Source organism: Cupressus sempervirens, chromosome 2 (genome assembly GCF_028749045.1).
Source record: "Cupressus sempervirens isolate cs-2001-9-10 chromosome 2, ASM2874904v1, whole genome shotgun sequence".
NCBI classification, from domain to species: Eukaryota; Viridiplantae; Streptophyta; class Pinopsida; order Cupressales; family Cupressaceae; genus Cupressus; species Cupressus sempervirens.
The window spans coordinates 90284665-90305021 of NC_143119.1; the positions used below are offsets into that span (position 1 = coordinate 90284665).

Genomic DNA, 20357 nt, shown 5'->3' on the forward strand with positions numbered 1-20357 from the left:
AGGAGAAACTTGAATCCGGGAGGACTTACAAAATTCCACTCTATTAGACCCAGACTTGGGACCAGTTTCTTTGGGTATCCTTTCTTCATGAGCCGAGTTCTTTTGGATTTTGAATTCAACCTTGTGATGTCTAGCATGATCACACCATTTATTGGTGGGTATAGAAGAGGATGAAGAAGCAAGAGTCTTATCACTATGATTACTCCTGGTGAGTATAGTACAGGAGGGATCTTCTAGAGTAGTATGCATGCCGCCACCTCGCTCTGAGTCAAACTCATTCAAAGTAGCAACTTACAGAGTCGCCAAGTCCTCCAGAGGATTCCTCATTGAGAGGTATTTCTTCGATAACTTCTTTATTGACCTCCATCTCTCTAAAACGGATCATTTTTGGACAAGACGATCCATCATATTCATCAATCAAGTGAAAAATACACATGTTCGCCTTCTTAGAAGAAGGCCCCTCAATTGCTAATTTTTGATTTCCCGACAGTATATGAGGTTGTCTTCCCTGTGTTTCTAGGTGATTAAAATTTATAGGGACATCACAATAAGTCATTTCTAGCATATTCCTTTTCATCTTTGAGACATCATTCAATAATCTCTGAAATACAGGATCTGTCAAACCAAAAGTAAATGCCTGATTTTGAGGATTTTGCATCTCCTATGTCCACTTCCCTGCAGCCAAGAGGTTGTCTTCTAACTCTACGGCTAATCTTTGTGTTGCATCAACATTTGCTACTCTTTTCCTTCTCAAGTGAAAACTTATGTCAGGGGGCATGGCATTCACAAAAAAACTCTTTCTGTTCTCATTATTGGGTCTCTTCATGGCAAGGATTTATACAAGATCTTATTAAATTTAGCTATGAAGTCATGCATGGGTTCTTGAACATCCTTTTTAATTTGCGACAATTGTAACAAAAGAGTATGTTCAGCATCAGCAGCTTTGAACCTAGATTCAAAGCAATCCTCATGGAAGCCCAGTCAACGATAGCCCCATTTGGAAGATGGTGGAACCAATCAGCGGCAGCCTCTTTCAAAGTTTGCACAAACAATCTGACTGCAACATTTTCAAAGCTGACAGCAATAACTCCAAAGGCTATGTTAAATGCATTCAGGTGTTCATCTGTGGATTTCTTCCCATTTCCATTGAACTTAGTTAGAATGTCTTGAGCTCCTTTAGGTAACGAATCAAGATTAGCTCTGAGGGCCAAAGGTCCCACTTGAGCACCCCAAGGGTTTGCAGCCATGGCAAGGAACTGGAAGTTAATCAGTTGGATATTAAAGTGTGTGAGGATTAGGGTTCTAGACAAGACTAGAGCTTGCAAGGAAATGGTAGTTGGTTTAGGTATGATTGGAGAAGCGGGGCTACTTCTACATTTAGTTATCCCCTTCCTCTTATGAGTATGATCTAGGGCAAAATTTAGTGACTTAACAAACTCAAAGGATTCGTCTATGGAGTCTTTACTTTTATCACCCCAAGTGTACTTTTCCCCAACCATCCTGACAAAGGAAAAAGGTTTATTACTAGATTTACTGTGAAGGGTTAAAATTCGAAGCTTGTTGGTCTAGTCTTTCTACAACTACTTCTTGAGCGACAGGTATCCCTCTTATTAGTTCAGCTCTCTCTTCTTCGTCTTCATGAACCTGACTAACCTACAAGTCTTGTTAGTTGCTAATCCTGTTATTCCAAGCTAGGGTATTTAGGTCAGAAATAATATCTTCTCGAGTATTATCGAACCCTAGACCTGGTTGAAGAACTGGGAAAATGTCTTGACGAGGCAAGCCCATTATAAATCAAATATTCCCATTTCCCCAACGGAGTTGCCAAAAACTGTTAGTGAATAGTTTTTCCCTCCCAGTTATTTCAATTTATATTAATAGGAAAACAGCTTTCACCACAAATGAGTCTTGAAAACTTGAAAAGACTCTATGTTTAAAGGCACAGCTCCCTTCTACAATGATTTGAGTACAACTCTTATTGTAAATGAATTATAACATCTACTCTTTAAACCTGAAAGAATAAAGTGAAAACATCCTCTCATAAACACAAAAGAATGTTGCATATTGAGCAATTAATATTTGATATATGCCATACGACACATACTTAAAGATTCTAGATCGTGATAGGCTCACCAAATTAAAACAAAGGAAAATATAACTTCAGCACAGTCAATGAAACAGCATCCATGCAGAAAGGAATTTCATACGAAACCATCATCAAACAAGATAACCACATGATTATCAGAGAGATGTACCAGAAATAGCCATACGATCAATTCTATTATCATTAACTTTTTTGTCTCATTCAACAAAAGGAAACAACTACTAACTTAATCAGAAAAATAAAATATTAAGTCTAGAGAGCCGACCCCTCAGACACCTCCTTTGAACCTATGATAAATGGCACTATGAGGTTCCATTTTTCCCATCTTAGTCATTCATATAGAGACGACCCTAAACCCTACAATGGCATGTAGTTATTCATACGAGTGTGTTGGAAACAATAGTCCACCAAGATAACAACCATAACAAGATGCACATAGACAATTACACCAAATATGTTAACTAAGGACACCCTTGATCAGAGGGAAAACCCCTGTGGGAATGATGCCCACAAGATGATGTACTAATATAAATATTCCTTGTTAGAAGATGGACCCTGTTAGGAGTCTATTACAACATTTAGTACATATGAATCCCTATTAGGAGACTTTGAATCCTTGCTAGATGATTCCAACCCTATTAGGAGTTGTGCCAACCCTGCTAAGAGTTGTAGAAGATAGAAGGACCCACTCTCCAAACAGCTTTTGGGGAAAGACCACTGAACTCACTGTCCAACTAATCTTTCAACTATTCCTTGCAAAATAATTGTATGTACTATACTTTAACTTCTTTCCTTTGTCTTGTCAATCAGACTAATCACTGTCAGACCTTGTAGACCAGGTCACAAACCTCGGATCCAAGTATCAAACTTCGGATCACACAATAAAACCTCGACAATGAAGCTTCCTTCACCTCCACTCTACTCTACTTATCTTCGCATTCTGCTCTTTGTGTTGCTTCCAATCATTGGCATTCCTCCATACATGATAAAGGAAAATGTTCTTCCTTTATACCGAATCCATAAAACAATTCCCTAAGTTGGTTGTTACCCCTTCTCAATTAATTATTATAGAACCACATTAAGAACACGTTACACTTAACGATAACATTAATCTTTCACCTTGCAACTTGAATAACTTTCCGTACACAACATTATGACGAGCGAGGTTAGTCATGTCATCACCAACATGTCTTCTTTACATCTTTAACTTCAGCTTCTCAGAATAACATCTCTGCTAAGAGATATAATAAGTTTACCAGAACATGCCTCTGTAAACTCGATCTCAAAACAGTCTTCACCGAAACTTGCATAACTTCTTCCAGACTTAATATCTTATGCTTCCAAGGTTAGTTGCGTATACTAGACACATAGTATAATCTCCCTTTAACATCGCTACTGAAAGTACTCAACGATCTGTTCGTACCAACTTGATCTTTACTGTTGTTCTTTCTATTAGATACCATAAAAAATTGCTATGTTGACATCAATGATAAACACAATCATGAATGTAACATATCATCATGATAATGATCTAATCATGTTTCTACAATACTCCCCCATAGGAATATCATCAGCATTCATGCTTCCAACATATATATACCAAAAAGCTCCCTCTGCAAAAGATAATGTCAAATTTATAACCAATCCACTCACAATATCTGAAAGAAGTGAATCCATGTAGTCTCAAGGACATCCACAACACATAAACTAATAACCTGCAAGAACAACTCTCATAAAAAAACTCCAACAATCTCCCAAGCTCCCCACAACCAACAGAGGAAAGAGATAAAGGGATAACCATGTCATCTCTCACATGACATACATGAGCACAAACCAGTGATCACAATCTCTAACCAATCTAAAATTCAATGTAAGTGAAAACTGAACATACAAGAAGATAACCAAGACCAAAGAGAAACCATGCAAATCATAACCTGTATCATGTCTTTCTACACACACCTCTAGATGTAAATTGTGCAAGTATGATCTCCTCCATAAAATCCCAACCAAGAAGCCACAACAACACCCAAACCGTACCATATAACTAATCATGGATGTAAGCCTCTCACAAAAAAATCAAACTCATAAACCATTCTAATCCAAGGAATATGCCTAATATAAAACCATCTCCCAAACTCAACTAGCATAACATATGCAAATGGAGATAACCAATGTTAAACCATATCTCAAATGAACCCTCCAGAATTAACTCATGTACCATAGCTCAAGATCCATATCCATGAAAGATGAACATAAACATAATGCACCTGAGAGAAACAATGGCTATACCTCTCAAATGGTAAAACCACTGAGTAGACCAAGAGTGAGGAATGAGAATGCTCATCAAGATATCCAAGTCTCTTACCAAGAATCAACTAAGAACAATCTCCTCGCAAGTCCATATCAGGTGAATGACCTTCGAACTCTCCTGTTGAAACCATCAACTATCCCAACAAATACTACTCTAATCCAAGAGAAATCAGCATCACCACCGTCTCTATGTATCCGTGAGCACATGTAAGCAATCAATCCATGCCAACTCCAAATGCAACATAGCAATATCATGAAGTATCCAACTTATGAACAATGTACTCAATACTAAGAAACTAAACCAAGATCAATGTCAAAGTTTCAACCATGGCCTCAAGAACATAAACATGACAACATGATCTAACCATCTCAACCAAAGAGATAGCACACTCCATTTAAACATACTATAACATGTCAAAAATGTTAAACGCATATGAATAGTATACCATGACATAAAAATAAGACCATCCTAACACCAAGGACCACACCTTTACCAAGAACCCTATTAATCCTTAAGATGCAACCATCTCCACACACTATGAAGAAAACCATCTCCATATACCATGAAAAACCATCTCCACACACCATGAAGATAAACAAAAACCCCATGAGTCCTCAAGATTTAACCATCTTCACACATCATGAAAATAACCAAATGCACCATGCAAATGTTAAAGACACTTCTACAGCAATAGGATCTAAGACAAACCTCCAACATTTGCAAACACTTAATAAATAATAAATATATCAATGCCAAAAAAAAAACTCCCCCTCACCCATGGTAGCAAGTCACCTATGGCATCATAACATCCATCTCCTACATGAAGATTCTCCAAGTCTATACACACAACCAAAGTGTCAATACCAAATGAAACCAAGATCTCCAAACCAAGAAGATACAAACCAAACTAGCAACTAATCCTGCACTATCACCTCATCACTATCACAAGCTCTCAATAAACCCTGTACCCAAGCTATCCATGACATCATGATAAAAAAACCATCCTCTAACTATAAGAATCAACCAAAACATTAAACCATCAAAGAACTCAAAGTGCATATCATGAGCTCTTCAAAAGAAACCAAATAACCATGATCCTCAACCAAGAAGATATACCACCATAAACAAATCAGGAATCCAAGCCAATGAACATCAAAGATGTATCTGTATATCCAATCATATCATGTCAAAATCTATGGCATTATGATCACATCCATGAACCGAGCATCTAACTCTCAATATGTCCAACCTATCAGCATAATATAATCAACCACAATCCTCCACCATGATTGTACCTATTAACAACATCTCATCCCCTTCTATATGAAGAAAAAATCAAAAAATCATGTGACTTAGGGCATAGACAACCCAAATCCAAGCCACCAATCTGAATATGCATCAATAATGAAAGATCAATGGGCAAAGACAACCCATAACCAAGCTATAAATGCAACTTGTAAATATAGACCGCTTACAACACTACACAACTTGTAGACCCAACAAGTCATCATACATATCCAAACCAAACACTAATAACCATATCATCATGAGACCAATCTAAAATATGAATTGAGTATACAATGACATCAAATTCAATTCTCCAAAATATACAATGTCATAAACTCACAATGCTACCATAGTCAATACATACCATAAACTGTTCAGATTAATATATCACCAAATAAACCATGCCAAACTTGCACCAAATCTGAACCAATGTGTAGAGCTCTCCAAGAGCTTTTTATTGACTACTCGAAGTCCAAAATCCAACTCTGTATGCCAAAGATATGCCCTAATTTGTGCTCAAAATAAACATCTAACTTTCGGGTTCTTAAAACTTGACAAAATGTCAAAATCACAGAACTAAACCTACACCAAGTTGTAGTGCTCTGAATTAGCTTTCCAACGCCTATAAGAAGTCTAGAATACGATATCCTTAGAAAAAGTTATGATTGTTTTACTAAGACAATCTTTATTACCATTTTCACTGTGATTATCTGCTTGGGTGGATGATTCTTTGTCATATTCTTACCCAAAGTAGAAGTTGTTATCTCAACTCTTAGCTCTATTGAAGATTCTGAGCTTTGTTCCTACCTTAGCTCTCCTTCATTCTGCAAATCATTGTTAATGATAACTTCCACATTGTCAAGGTTAGCCTCTAGAGCAACAATAGTTACCAAAGCTATCTCTTCTAATACTTCCTCTTTAACTAATTCAAGTTCATTATCTTTATCATCACAATCATTCAAGAATCTTTCCATACTTGCTTTAAATTCTTCATCTTCATCAAAAAGTGAACTCTTTCTAGTTTTCCTTACTCTCTTAGGGCATGTAGATGAAAAATGACCAAACTCATTACATGTCCAACAAGCAAAAACGTCCATACCTTCTTTCTCTCTTTTCATGAGCAAATCAATACCTTCTTTCTCTCTTTTCATGAGCAAATCAATACCTTCTTTGATCTCCATATCTTCTTCGGATCTGGATCTATCCAAAAACTCAGTGCTCAAATCTATACACAATTCCGATCTCTCACCAAGAAGCTCCATCTTCTGGATGTCGAAATTTCCTCCATCAGATTCAGGACTATCTTTTCTAAAATAACTTGCCACTGATCTCACAAAGTTGTTAAACTTTATCTTCAAGGACTTGATGCTCTAATACCAATTGTTAGAAATAATAGTCCACCAAGATAATTGAGAGGGGGGGGGGAGGGTGAATCAATTATCCAATAATTAAAACATTTATCAACCTTAAACAATCTTATCCATTCAACCATAGTAAACAGCAACCATAACAAGATGCACATAGACAAATTACATCAAATATGTTAATTAAGGAAACCCTTGATCAGAGAGAAAACCCTAGTGGGAATGATGCCTACAAGATGATGTACTAATATAAATATTCTTTGTTAGAGGATGGACCTTGTTAGGAGTCTATTACAACATTCAGTACATATGAGTCCCTGTTAGGAGACTTTGAATCCTTGTTAGAAGATTCCAACCCTGTTAGGAGTTGTAGAAGACAGAAGGACCCACTGTCCAAACAACTTCTAGGGCAAGACCACTAAACTCACTGTCCAACTGATCTCTCAACTATTCCTTGCAAAATAATTGTGTATTGTACTTTAACTTATTTCCTCTCTCCTATCAACCAGACCAATCACTGTCAAACCTTGTAGACCACGTCACGAACCTCAAATCCAAGTATCAAACTTCGGATCACACAATAAAATCTCAACAATGAAGTTTCCTTCACTTCTGCTATGTTTTGCTTTATCTTTGCATTCTGCTCTTTGTGCTACTTCCAATCATTCGCATTCATCCATACATGATAAAGGAAAATGTCCTTCCTTTATACCGAATTCGTAAAACAATTCCCTGAGTCAGTTGTTACACCTTCATTTAATTATTATAGGACCATATTAAGAACATGTTACACTTAGCGATAACATTAATCTTTTATAGGACCATATTAAGAACATGTTACACTTAGCGATAACATTAATCTTTCGCCTTGCAAGTTGAATAACTTTTTGTACACGTAACATTATGATGAGCGAGCTTAGCCACATCATCACCAACATGTCTTCTTCACATCTTTAACTTCGGCTTCTCAGAATAACAACTTTAACATCTTCACCAAAACTTGCATAACTTCTTCCAAACTTAATATCTTATGCTTTCGAGGTTAGCTACGTATACTAGACACATAGTATAATCTCCCTTTAACCTTGCTACTGAAAGTACTCAACAATTTATTTGTACCAACTTGATCTTTACAGTTGTTCTTCTGTCAAATACCACAGAAAACTCTTATGTTGACATCAATGACAAACACAGTGATGAATGTAACATATCGTGATAATGACCTAATCATGTTTCTACAATACTCCCCCTTAGGAATATCATCAACATTCATGCTTCCAACGAAGTGTAGTCCCTAGACTAGAACTATGGGTATTTGAACAATTATTTCTTATATTCAATTAATGAACATAATATCAAATTTAAACTAACACTAAATATCATTACTCTAAATAAAAGTGTATTTCTATTATATGTGATTTTACACATACACACATCTATAAGTAAAATATATTTATATACACACAACAATTTGGTAATAGTGTCACTTTGTCCTCAGAACAAATATTCGTGGCCAAATCATTTCACAAGAATTACACATATACACACATATAAGTAAAAATATATTTATATAGATACAGCAATTTAGTAGCAGTACCACTTTGTCCTCCTCAGAACAAGTCTTCGTGGCCAAATCCTTTCACAAGGATAAAGGAAAATCTTAATTAGCTCAGTGAAAAAGACCCCAATTAGTCTCAATATAGCTCGAAGAACAAGAAAGTTTTGTATAACTACTACCACAAATTTGATTACTTGATAAAGGATTGTGAAAATCAAATTGCTTTCGAAGAGCATAGACATGAGGGATCTTAATCTAAAACCAATGTCACAAAGCACTCATAGCAAAAAGAATCTACATTTTATGCTTTCATGGCTAAATGCTCTACAAATCATGTGACATCTTCTTGGTACATAGACTTCAAATACTTCTCAACACTTCACTGATTAACATGATTGGTTCATACACTTCTCACCTTTCACCAATTCAACCAATTTCAGAGGAGAACAATATATTGTTGTCGGCAAAGGCAACATGCAGATTCAGTCTAGTGGAGGAATATCATATTCCTAAGTGTCTTTAACATTCCTACTATGGAACTAAATCCTCTCTCAATTAGCCAGATTATGTGGCATTCTCCTCAGCTTGATGTGGTCTTCAACTCACATAGGCATTTGATTGTTGATCGTGTGACTTGCACAATTGTGGTAGTTGGCATCAAGGATCATGGTTTAAACAAACTTTCGGATATGGGCAATTTTATTGAGCATGCCTTCGCAACTACATTATTTTCCATCAGTATTCTCTAGCATCAGCAGTATGGCCACCTAAACATTCACTATCTTGCTCGACTTGTTCCGGAAGATCTAATTCTTGGCTTACATGAGATTTAACTCAAAATCATTGAGTTTGTAATGCTTGTCAGGCAAGGAAGTAGCACAAGACACCATTCAGGGATTGTGACTCGGTGATGAACCTCAAATGTATTGTTGTTGGATGGTGACTCGTGACAAACCTCAAACGAATTTTTGTTGGTTTACGTTTTTGTATGTGTTCCAATGAATACACCTTTTGTTACTAGTTCTAGGCATTTCTTGCTTTTTGTTTATGATTTCAAATATAAAATGTGGGTGTACTTTCTTAGACAAAGAAAGTATATTGTTGTCAGCAAAGGCAACATGCAGATTCAGTCTAGTGGACGAATATCATATTCCTAAGTGTCTTTAACATTCCTACTATGGAACTAAATCCTCTCTCAATTAGACAGATTATGTGGCATTCTCCTCAGCTTGATGTGATCTTCAACTCACACAAGCATTTGATTGTTGATCGTGTGACTTGCACTATTGTGGTAGTTGGCATCAAGGATCATGGTCTAAACAAACTTTCAAATATGGGCGATGTTATTGAGCATGCCTTCGCAGCTACATTATTTTCCATCAATATTCTCTAGCATCAGCGGTATGGCCACCTAAACATTCACTATCTTGCTCAACTTGTTCAGGAAGATCTAATTCTTGGCTTACATGAGATTTAACTCAAAATCATTGAGTTTGGAGCTTGTCAAGCAAGCAAGTAGCACAAGACACCATTGAAGGATGGTGACTCGTGATGAACCTCAAACGTATTGTTGTTGGATGGTGACTCGTGACGAACCTCAAATGGTGACTCGTGATAAACCTCAAACGTATTGTTGTTGGATGGTGACTCGTGACGAACCTCAAACATATTGTTGTTGGATGGTGACTCGTGACGAACCTCAAACGTATTGTTGTTGGTTCACATTTTTTTATGTGTTCCAATGAATACACCTTTTGTTACTAGTTCTAGGCATTTCTTGCTTTTTGTTTATGATTTTAGATGTAAAATGTGGGTGTACTTTCTTAGACAAAAATCAAATGTGTTTACTCTATTTCATAAGTTTAAGGCCTTCACAGAAAAAGAATCAAGTTGTCCATAGTCATTCTTAGGTCAAATAATTGGCGAGTTTTGTTCTACTACTTTCTCCAACTTCTATGAATCACAAGGCACCAACCACCAATTAACCACACCTCGCACTCCTTAGCAAAATGGCATTGTTATGTGTCGAAACCTTGTAAGTGAAATGGCTAGGTCAATGATGGAACACATAATTGCTCCTAAGAAATTTTGGGCAGAAGAAGTATTCGCTGCAATTTATCTCCTTATCGATCTCCCACACAATTTGTGAAGGAAAAGACTTTGAGATATCCTGGACTAGTCGCAAACCTAGGATCAATCATCTAAAAGTATTTGGCTCTTCAACATATGTTTGGACTCCACATGCCAAGCATTCCAAGTAAAAGTTTATGAGTCAAAAACTTTGTTCACAGGGTACAGTGACAACCACAACTGGTGCAGAAGCACCCTAGGTTTTTACTCTAAGCCCTAGTTAAGTTTTGAGTTTTTGATTGAGGAGTGGATCGCATCGAATAAAGCCATCAAATAAGTGCATCGAGGACCTTAGGCTCATTCATACGATATTTGCAAGTTAGCATCCAGACAAGCAGTTAAGCTCTTTAGCCATACGAAGTTGCGCAAGCAGTTAAGTCTCTAGTTTCGCAAGTTCGCAGCAATCAGCTAAGGGAAAGTGTTAAGACGTGCGAAGTGGCAAAAGAGTGAAAGAACAATAGTGAGCACATGATCGCAATCTTAAGTGATTAACAGTTCAAGAAGCCTGCAAAGCTACAAAGGAAGGAAAGATAACAATTTTGCATTGTCGCCAACAAAAAATGTCAAGTCAGCCTAGCAGCAATCAAAGGAAACAAGGCAGCTCGCAACCTCACAACCTGAAACAGCTAAGCCATGTAAATGCAGCAAAGATACGCTCAAGGGTTTCGCAACATCACAAGTGTTAAGTGACAGTTGGTGAAGTCAGTAGCAAAGCAGCGCACAGAACCTTTCGCAAGGTTGCAACTTAAGTAAGCCACATTTCGCAAGGTCGCAAGGTCGCAAGGTTGAAAAGCAGTTAGTGAAGTCAATCGTGAAGACGGAATCAGATGCTTTTCGCAAGGTCACAGGAGTCAAAACACAGTTAAGGAAAATAGTGGCGAAGCCCCGCAAGTCTACATTCACATAGTCGCAAGAGTAAACAAGTAGTTAAGAGAATGGGCAGCGAAGTTGCTCTAAGACGTTTTCACACGGTCGCAAGGTAGAGTAAGCAATCAAGAAAAGAGGTGTGAAGTCGCGACCAGTGTTCGCGATGACACAATGATGAAGTAGACAATTAGTGGATAAACTGCGAAGGCACAAAAGTGTTAAGAAGACGGTCAGGCACAACATCACAATTTGGAACGCAGTTAAGGAGGAAAGAAGTGCGAAGAGGCGAGAAAGACTTGTTCGCAATGTCACAAGCCAAAAAAGTCAAAAGAGGAAAAGAATACGTGAAGGAAATTGGACACGTCAGCCAAGAAGCAGTTACGAGTTAAAGTTGAGAATCGAAAAAGGTGGTTGGACGCCAAATCTTGATGATTTGCTGGAACGAGCTGGAGTGGAGATAAAAGTTGAAGGATATTAGATGGCACAAGAAGCATGTGAGAGTTGGAGCTAGAAGAAATTGTAGAAACAGAGTTAGAGAGTTAGCATCGTAGAAGATAGCAAAGAGTTATTTTCCAGTAGATACAGTTTTCTTGAATGTAATGTGATTTTCTAAATTCAACAAAGATAGTTAAAGTGTGTTAATCAATTTCGGTCTATAATTTATCTTCTATGGGTACAGCTTAGTAGAGTAGAATTGTGTTGTGTAGGAGTAGACCAATAAATAGATTCTTCTTGATCTTTGTGTTCAGTCAAATGGACTATTGGAGTCGGGAAGAATCCTCTGTACATATGATCTTTTCTTTTATGTTTCTGTGTGTGTTGGAGCTAGCTCTGAGTTCAAGCAAGGCCTAGGCGAGTAAGACATGTCTCGGTTAGGAAACTTGCAGAGAGAGGACAAGAGAGTAGAGAAAGCATGATTGATTTTTATCAGTCATGAGAAGAAGTAGTGGTTTGATAGTGTTTTCGGTGAAGAGATTATTTCCTCTAATACTAGGGTCAGGTAGTAACCCTAGGGCTCAAGAGTGAGTCTAAGGAGTTCTAAAAGAGAGTAGAACTCAGGGTGGAAGGCGACCTCCCCATCAACAAACCTTACCAACTAACTAATAGAGACATTGAATGAAATAATCTTTTTGTCATGATGTTGTCTTTGATGAGGATCGATCTACTTCAAACAAAAGATATTGCTCTATAGTATACATCTGAATTCCTCCTCAAAGAATATATAATTAATTGTCTTGGCCTTGCAAGGTGAAGATCCATCATTGTCTTCTCCCTTCATTGCCTTGACGTTACAAAGTGAGGACCCTTCATTGTCTCATCCCTTCATGACCTTGATGTCACAAAGATTTTTTTTTTTTAAATTCAAGAGGGAAAGATAGCTCCCACTGCCATAACATCAACAAGCATTGTTCTACTTCATAAGAAGCTTATAACATACATAGCACAAATACATTGTCTCAAAACATCTGAAGAATCTGTAATTGTTAACGGAGAGAATGCCACCATCACTGCACTCTTTATCCTGTGATTAGTAATTGACAAAGTTGGCCATTACCTCCGTGCAATTGCACACTTTTATGCACTTAGCCAAACAGAAATTAAGCTTTCATTGTTGCTCCACACTATTATTTACACGTCTAGGCACATCTAAGTATCTGGAATTGTTGGTGCAGAGAATGCCACCATCCCTGCACTCTTTCTCCTATGATTGGTAATTGAAAAAGTTGGCCATTACTTCCATACAACCACACACTTTTATGCACTTCGGCAAACAAAAATTTAGCTTTCATTGTTGCTAAGGATCAAAGGAAAGCTATTGAACTAATAGTACATTTCTATGGAGAAGTAGACTGCAAGCATTCTTACCAAGACACTTCCAAGAGTGAAGTTTTGTTACTTCCAAGATAAGCTTGGCATAGTGGAAAATGATTCATAACATCAAGCAGCATTGTTCTGCTTCATAAGAAGCTTATAACATACATAGCAAAAATTACACTGTCTCAAAACATCTGAAGAATCTGTAACTGTTAGTGGAGAGAATGCCACCATCACTGCATTCTTTATCTTGTGATTAGTAATTGACAAAGTTGGCCATTACTTTCGTGCAATTGCACACCTTTATGCACTTAGCCAAACAGAAATTTACCTTTCAGTATTGCTTCACTGTTATTTACACATCTTGGCACATCTAAGTATCTACAATTGTTGGTGCAGAGAATGCCACCAATCACTGCACTCTTTCACCTATGATTGGTAATTGAAAAGTAGGCCAGTATTTCCATACAACCACACACTTTTATGCACTCGAGCAAACAGAAATTTAGCTTTCATTGTTGCTAAGGATCAAAGGAAAGCTCTTGAACTAATAGCACATTTATACAAAGAAGCAGACTGTGAGCATTCTTACCAAGACACTTCCAAGAGTGAAGTTTATTTACTTCCAAGATAAGCTTGGCATAGTGGAAAATGATTCTCTTGCTGAGAGAGAACCTCAACTTTTGTGATTCTATGCATATTGTTGATGAGTTCTTCTCTAAGAAAGAAGTTTGATGTGAAATCCCGTGTTAACGAGTCCTTCTACAACAGAGAAGTTTGAGGTGCAATCCCTTGTCTCAGGCAAACAGAAATTTAGCTTTCTTTGTTGCTATAGATCAAAGGAAAGCTCTTGAACTAATAGTACATTTCAACGAAGGAGCACACTGTGAGCATTTTTACCAAGAAACTTCTGAGAGTGAAGTTTTGTTACTGCCAAGATAAGCTCGGCATATTGTTAAATGATCCTCTTGCTGAGAGAGAACCTCAACTTTTGTGATTCTATGCATATTGTTAATGAATTCTTCTCTATGAGAGAAGTTCTATGTGCAATCCCGTGTTAACAAGTTCTTCTATGAGAGAGAAATTCAAGGTGCAATCCCTTGTTAATGAGTTCTTCTCTAAGAGAGAAGTTCAAGGTGCAATCCCTTGTCAATGAGCTCTTCTTTGAGAGAGAGGTCCGCAGTGTAATCCCTTGATCCACCCTCTGAAAGTGAGCATGGTGGAAGTCATGAGTGTGAAGTCATGAGTGTGACCTACTGACTCCATTTTATGCTTTATGGTTCACCCTTTAGGAGAAGCTATAGTGAATTTTGTTAGATTGAGATAAACTATGATGAGATTTGCTTTACTAATAAAATTTCTACTGCAGCTATTTGCACTTGTCATAAGATGGCACTCTGACGATCTCTCTCTTGCTAAGAGAGAGTGTTGAATTCCTGGTAGCCACGTGATAAATCTTCCTTGATGCTCTCTATGCCCCTCCTTGAGTTTCTCTGTTGCTGTTGTATTGCTTCTGGGCATCGTCCTCTTGTCTGCCTCTATTGAATCACAGTATGGTATTTTGGCAATATGTCATTTCATTGGGAACTTCTGCGGTCATTCATTATCTGCCTGTGTATTGCATTTCTGGCATTGTGCACACAAGGAAATGTTCATTTAAATACTTTCATATCTCCTACTCTTCTATTTATGTCAGTGTGCTACCTACGTGGACGTGTATATTTTCTGTCTTGACTTCTTTACTTCTGGGCACACCTGGAGTCCACACGTATGCTGACATGGTATCTCTGCTGCCAGTATCTCCTTCTGCCATTTTGGTATCGCAGAAAGTTTCCTTTATGTTTAGCATTGTTATTTAATGTTCATGGGCTTGGAATGGAATGTCCTCTTCGTCAGTTCATATTTGTCATATATTATAATTAAGAAAAAGACCGTTCAAGTTGTAACGGAAGTCTTCATCAGTTCATATTTTTTCTAATTCATCCTTTCAAGTGTGGAGTGCACGATATCTTTGCATTATTCAATCTGATATGTGATTCCTTATCAATACTGATGAAGAATTTTAATCTCAGTATTTTGCAAGAGGAAGATCGTATCGTTCAAGAGTTCTGAGAACTAGCATGAGTGTATTATTCTGAAATACATGTGTATCAGAGCCTTCAAGTGATATTCCTTTTTATTTATGTAAGCTCTGACTGTTCTATGATCCTTGGGCAACTGAAGTATTCAAAGGGGTGGAGTTATGTGTGATCAATTTTGATATTGTAATTAAGAATCTACTTTCTAGCCAGCTGGGTTGTTTCCCTTAAAATATAAAAAAATTAGCCTTTCTCAATTATTTTAAGATTTTTGTGTTTTTCAGATTCCCAATTACTCAAAACTTCAAAAGATATATATCTTTTGGAGTACATATTCATTGTCTAGAATTAATCTTTCCATTACGGGGATTGACTTTATCTCCAATCTCAACAAGTCTCTAGTTCCTCCAGTTAAGCAAAGCTAGAGTATACACTCCTCTATTCACTCAATTAAGAGTGATTGGTGGGCTGCAAAAAGGATGGAGGAGTCGATTTATGCAAATTCTAACTTGCACCTCCTCTCACATAAGCATGTTGATTATAAGGAGGTGGCAATGAAAAAATGTGATGCAATGCCTAAGAATGCCAATTTAGCTACTTCTGTTGCACATCTTTTCTCAATATCTATCAAGGATGAAAGACAAGAAGCTACAGCACTGGACAGACTTGGAGCAGCATTGAGGTTGCTTGAGTTCTAGTGAGCCAATTGATAGCATTGATGTTCTTGATGAAAATCCATTTGATTAGTTAATTGGAATGATTTGAGTTTTGGCATTTGACACTGAATTGTCAATTGTTTATTATATATCAGCTCTATTCTCAATTCTGAAATCTGATTTTTTTAAGGAAGAATATGGTTAATTCTAATAGATACATATAAACAAACCTGCAGCTTACCTGCACATGCACACACACAAAAAAGGATAAAAAACAGCAAACCCTGAACCCTTTAGCTCCCCATGCTCAACATGGAGACCTGAAAAACTGAATAATTATGGATTAAAAAAATACCTCTCTTTAAGTCTGCAATACCAAGAAGCTGAACAAGATCAACATGATTTTTCAATTCAGGCTCCTCCCTAATTTCTCCCCAAGTACGAATGACAGCATTGTTTGCCTGCAAATTAAAAATTAAGGAAAACTCAAGTTACATAATCTAACTCAAATTAGATAATCTATCTCTTATTTAACAAATAAATAGAACTCCAAACCAAACTGGTGGTGACCTACCTCATCATCACTGATAGGTACAGAGTCATGTACAAGGTTCCCAATGACCCCCAAAAGAGAATCTAGGGCAGCTTTTGCTTCTTGGACCTCTATTTCCTTCTTAGCTGATAATTTTTTGTTCTCTTCTGTTTGTTTTATGACTTCAGAAGCATCCTGCTTGGCCTGTCCAAAAGGAAAAAGTGAGCATATGTTGAAGCTAATGCCATCCAAATAAATCCACGGAACTATGTATAACAAATGAAAACAACAAAAAAATATTTTTTATGCCCTTAACCCATTAGTGGTACACAAGGCAAGGCCAGTTTGCAAAGGTCATGCACAAGAGGAAGGATAAGACTATGGAGAAACTTTTGCACCTATGGCTACACCTGAAGGGGTAAGGACACTTCTTGCATTTGCTGCTTATTATCATATGGATGTCAAGTCAGCATTTCTGAATGTTATCTTAGAAGAAGAGGTTTACATGGACCAACCTAAAGGGTTTGCCAGTTCAAAAGGGAAGAACATGGTGTGCAGATTACAAAAGGCTCTATATGGATTGAAACAGGCACCCAGAGCATGGTATGAAAGGTTGCATTCATACTTGATCAAAATTGGATTAACAAGAACAACTGATAATAGCAATATGTACCTGAAGGTAGAAAATGATGACAAGTTGATGATTGCAGAGGTATTTGTTGATGACATCATCTTTGAAGGTAACGATGTGATGAGTATTGCATTCTCAGAAGAAATGAAGAAAGAATTCGAGATGTCTATGATCAGTGAGATCAAAATATTCAAAGGTTTGCAGATTTATCAGTTTAATGATGTCATTTACATCAGTCAGACCAGATATATAAAGGAAATATTGAAGACATTTGGACTGGAAGATTCGAAGCCCAGTGATAATCCAATGATAACAGGTTGCAACTTATCCAAAGAAGATGATTCTAAGGCAGTGAATGAGACATTGTACAGATCTATTATTGGTAAGCTACAATATGTGGTGCACTGCAGACTGGATATAGCACAGGCAATTGGATTAGTAGCAAGCTTTTCCTCTAATCCAAAAGCATCCCACTCAATTGTAGTTAAGAGAATCTTCAGGTATCTCAAGGTAACTGAAGAATATGGGTTGTGGTATGAACATAAAGGAGATACACTCATACTAATTGGGCAGGTAATGTAGGTGACAGGAAGAACACAGGTGGTGGAGGATTGGAGCATTCTTTCTAGGTGAAAGACTTGTTTCATAGACAAGTAAGGAGCAGAATTGTGTATCTCAGTCAACAGTTGGAAGTTGAATATGTGGCTGTTGCAATTAATTGCACAGAGGTGATATGGATTAAGCAAATTTTGAAAGGAATACAGAGGAAGATAAGCTGAACCAATGGTTATCTACTGTGATAACACAACTGCCAGAAACATTTCAAGGAATCCAGTGATGCACTCTAAGGCCAAAGACACCTATCAAGGATTATTATCTTAGAGAACAGGTTCAGGCTGAGGAAGTAAAGTTGGAGTATGTGTCAACTAAGGAATAAGTAGCACACATATTCACAAAGTCATTACCCAAGGATATGTTTGAGTACCTAAGGGGCAGATTAGGGGTAATTCCCTCACCTAAGTTGAATTAGAAGAAGATGTCGTTACATCAATTCAAGTGCACTTATTAAATATCTTTATGATTTGATTTGATGTTTGGAGGCTACTCCGAGGGAGCAATTGCAGATTGAACAGGGGTGTGATGAAACAAAGGTTGCAAAAACATATAGTAGGCAAGCATTCACACCTTTGGCATTGTTCTCAAAGGAGAAGAAAGTGCCTTCATAGTTTGAAAAGTAAGAAAAAGGGAGAAAGTGACTTCATTACTTCATGAGGTCAAAGAGGAGGAAGTGTAGTGAAAGGGGAAGACAAAAGTAGAAGTAAGACAAAAGTGGAAACATTTTGTTTCCAGTAATTGCTGTTGAACAGGTTTGTGTATGAAGTCAAGCAAAGCATAGCATGTGTTGCCATCAATGTCAAAGGGGGAGATTGTTGACATTACTGATGATGTGATGATAGTGTGAAGAGTGATGATTTAATTGCATGATGATCAGTTATTGTGTTGTCATTGATGTCAACTATTGACCTAATGTTCCTAGTATGTTGCCAAGCATAATTATGAAGAATTGAGTCTTGCACTAAGAATCAGGCGTGTATGATCGTGCTAGCTCTTAAGATGCATACGTTAATTGTTGTTGTTGAAGAGAAGAGTAAGATGATCGTTGAAGTGTGCAACTACTAGAACAGTTTGTGACAAACAATAGGTGATTTGATTGGTTTATCAAATCTATGATAAATGAAGTGAAGCAATCACACAATGATGTTCACAAGACAGTGAAGCCAATATAGTTACAATAGCAACTCATTAGCATGACAGGTAAAGCATTTCCAGGATGAAAAAGAGACAGGTACAATAGTTTCAGGTCAAACAGGTGAAGCTTTGATAGACAGGTTAAAAAAGAATTAGTTCTTGAGTGACAATTGGTGATCTAGTCATCAATTATAGTTGTCGAGATTGTGATGAATCTAGATGAGTCAATCATGATCTAGTGATGTGGATGTACATGTGGAGGCTAAGTCACAGGATTCGGCGAATCCCAAGCATGAGATTTGGATTTTGCCGAATATTAATTTTTCCTAAAATATTCGATGAAAATCATCAGTGTTCGCCCACAAAAAATTGGGAATTTTTTTATTGTTGTAAACATTTAAAAACTACTATTCTAGGCGTTTGGCAACATTATTTAGGGTTTTGGAACCATTTTTTTCGGCCCTAAAACGCACAAAATTCTGAAAACAAAGGATTCAACAGAGGTTTTAACAATGGTTTGTACAGTCATGTAGGGATGGAGTGTGCACATGCAAAATTTCCAACTCTTGTAGACGAGTGTGCATAGGCTCCTGCAAACGACAACAATTTTCCTTTTGCCTGCAATTTTTCGGCTCCCGCGTCTGCAAATTCCTCAAATGTCTTCTTAAATTTATTTCATGTAATTATATAGTTAAATTTATTTCATGTAATAATATAACGTAAGTCTTTGTTAAATTTATTTTAATGTAAAAGTCTTTGTTAAATTTATTTAATAATGTTATGTAATAAAGTATTTATTAGGTTGATTTCATTGTAATGTATAAATGTATTGTTTGTTTTATTAAATTTATTAAGTACAAATGAAATAATATTCACTAATCTTAGGTTTATTTCGTTATAATGTAATAATGCATATATTATATTTATTCATTTCAAATTAATTTTTGTTTTATTAAATTTGTTAAGTATAAGTGAAATGTTTTAAAAATATATTATTTTTGAAGTAATATAGTTGATTCTTTAAATTTTAAAATGTTTGAGTAAATAGGTCATTAGAAATATATTTAATCAATCTATTAAATTAATGTGAAATGAAATTTTTGTTTTATACTTAATATATACTATGTTTTATACTTTATAAATGTGTCATCATGTTTATAAAGTTTTTAAATATATTAGGCAATTTTAATTATTTTGATAATATATGGGATATATTAAATATTTTTAAGAAATAATTAAAATTATATAAGGCGAATTTAATTCAATTTTTTTTCC

At 36.5% G+C, this 20357-nt stretch overlaps 1 protein-coding gene across 1 annotated transcript in view; it reads right to left on the minus strand.

Moving 5' to 3' along the window:
* LOC149571173 (seryl-tRNA synthetase / serine-tRNA ligase) overlaps positions 1-20357 on the minus strand; it is a 46856-nt gene that overhangs the window by 16426 nt on the left and 10073 nt on the right. Inside the window, exons 3-4 of the mRNA XM_089812736.1 lie at positions 16745-16906; positions 16526-16631 (exon numbers count right to left, since the gene is read on the minus strand). Coding sequence (XP_089668862.1) covers positions 16526-16631; positions 16745-16906 — 268 coding nt within the window. The remainder of the gene's footprint in view (positions 1-16525; positions 16632-16744; positions 16907-20357) is intronic.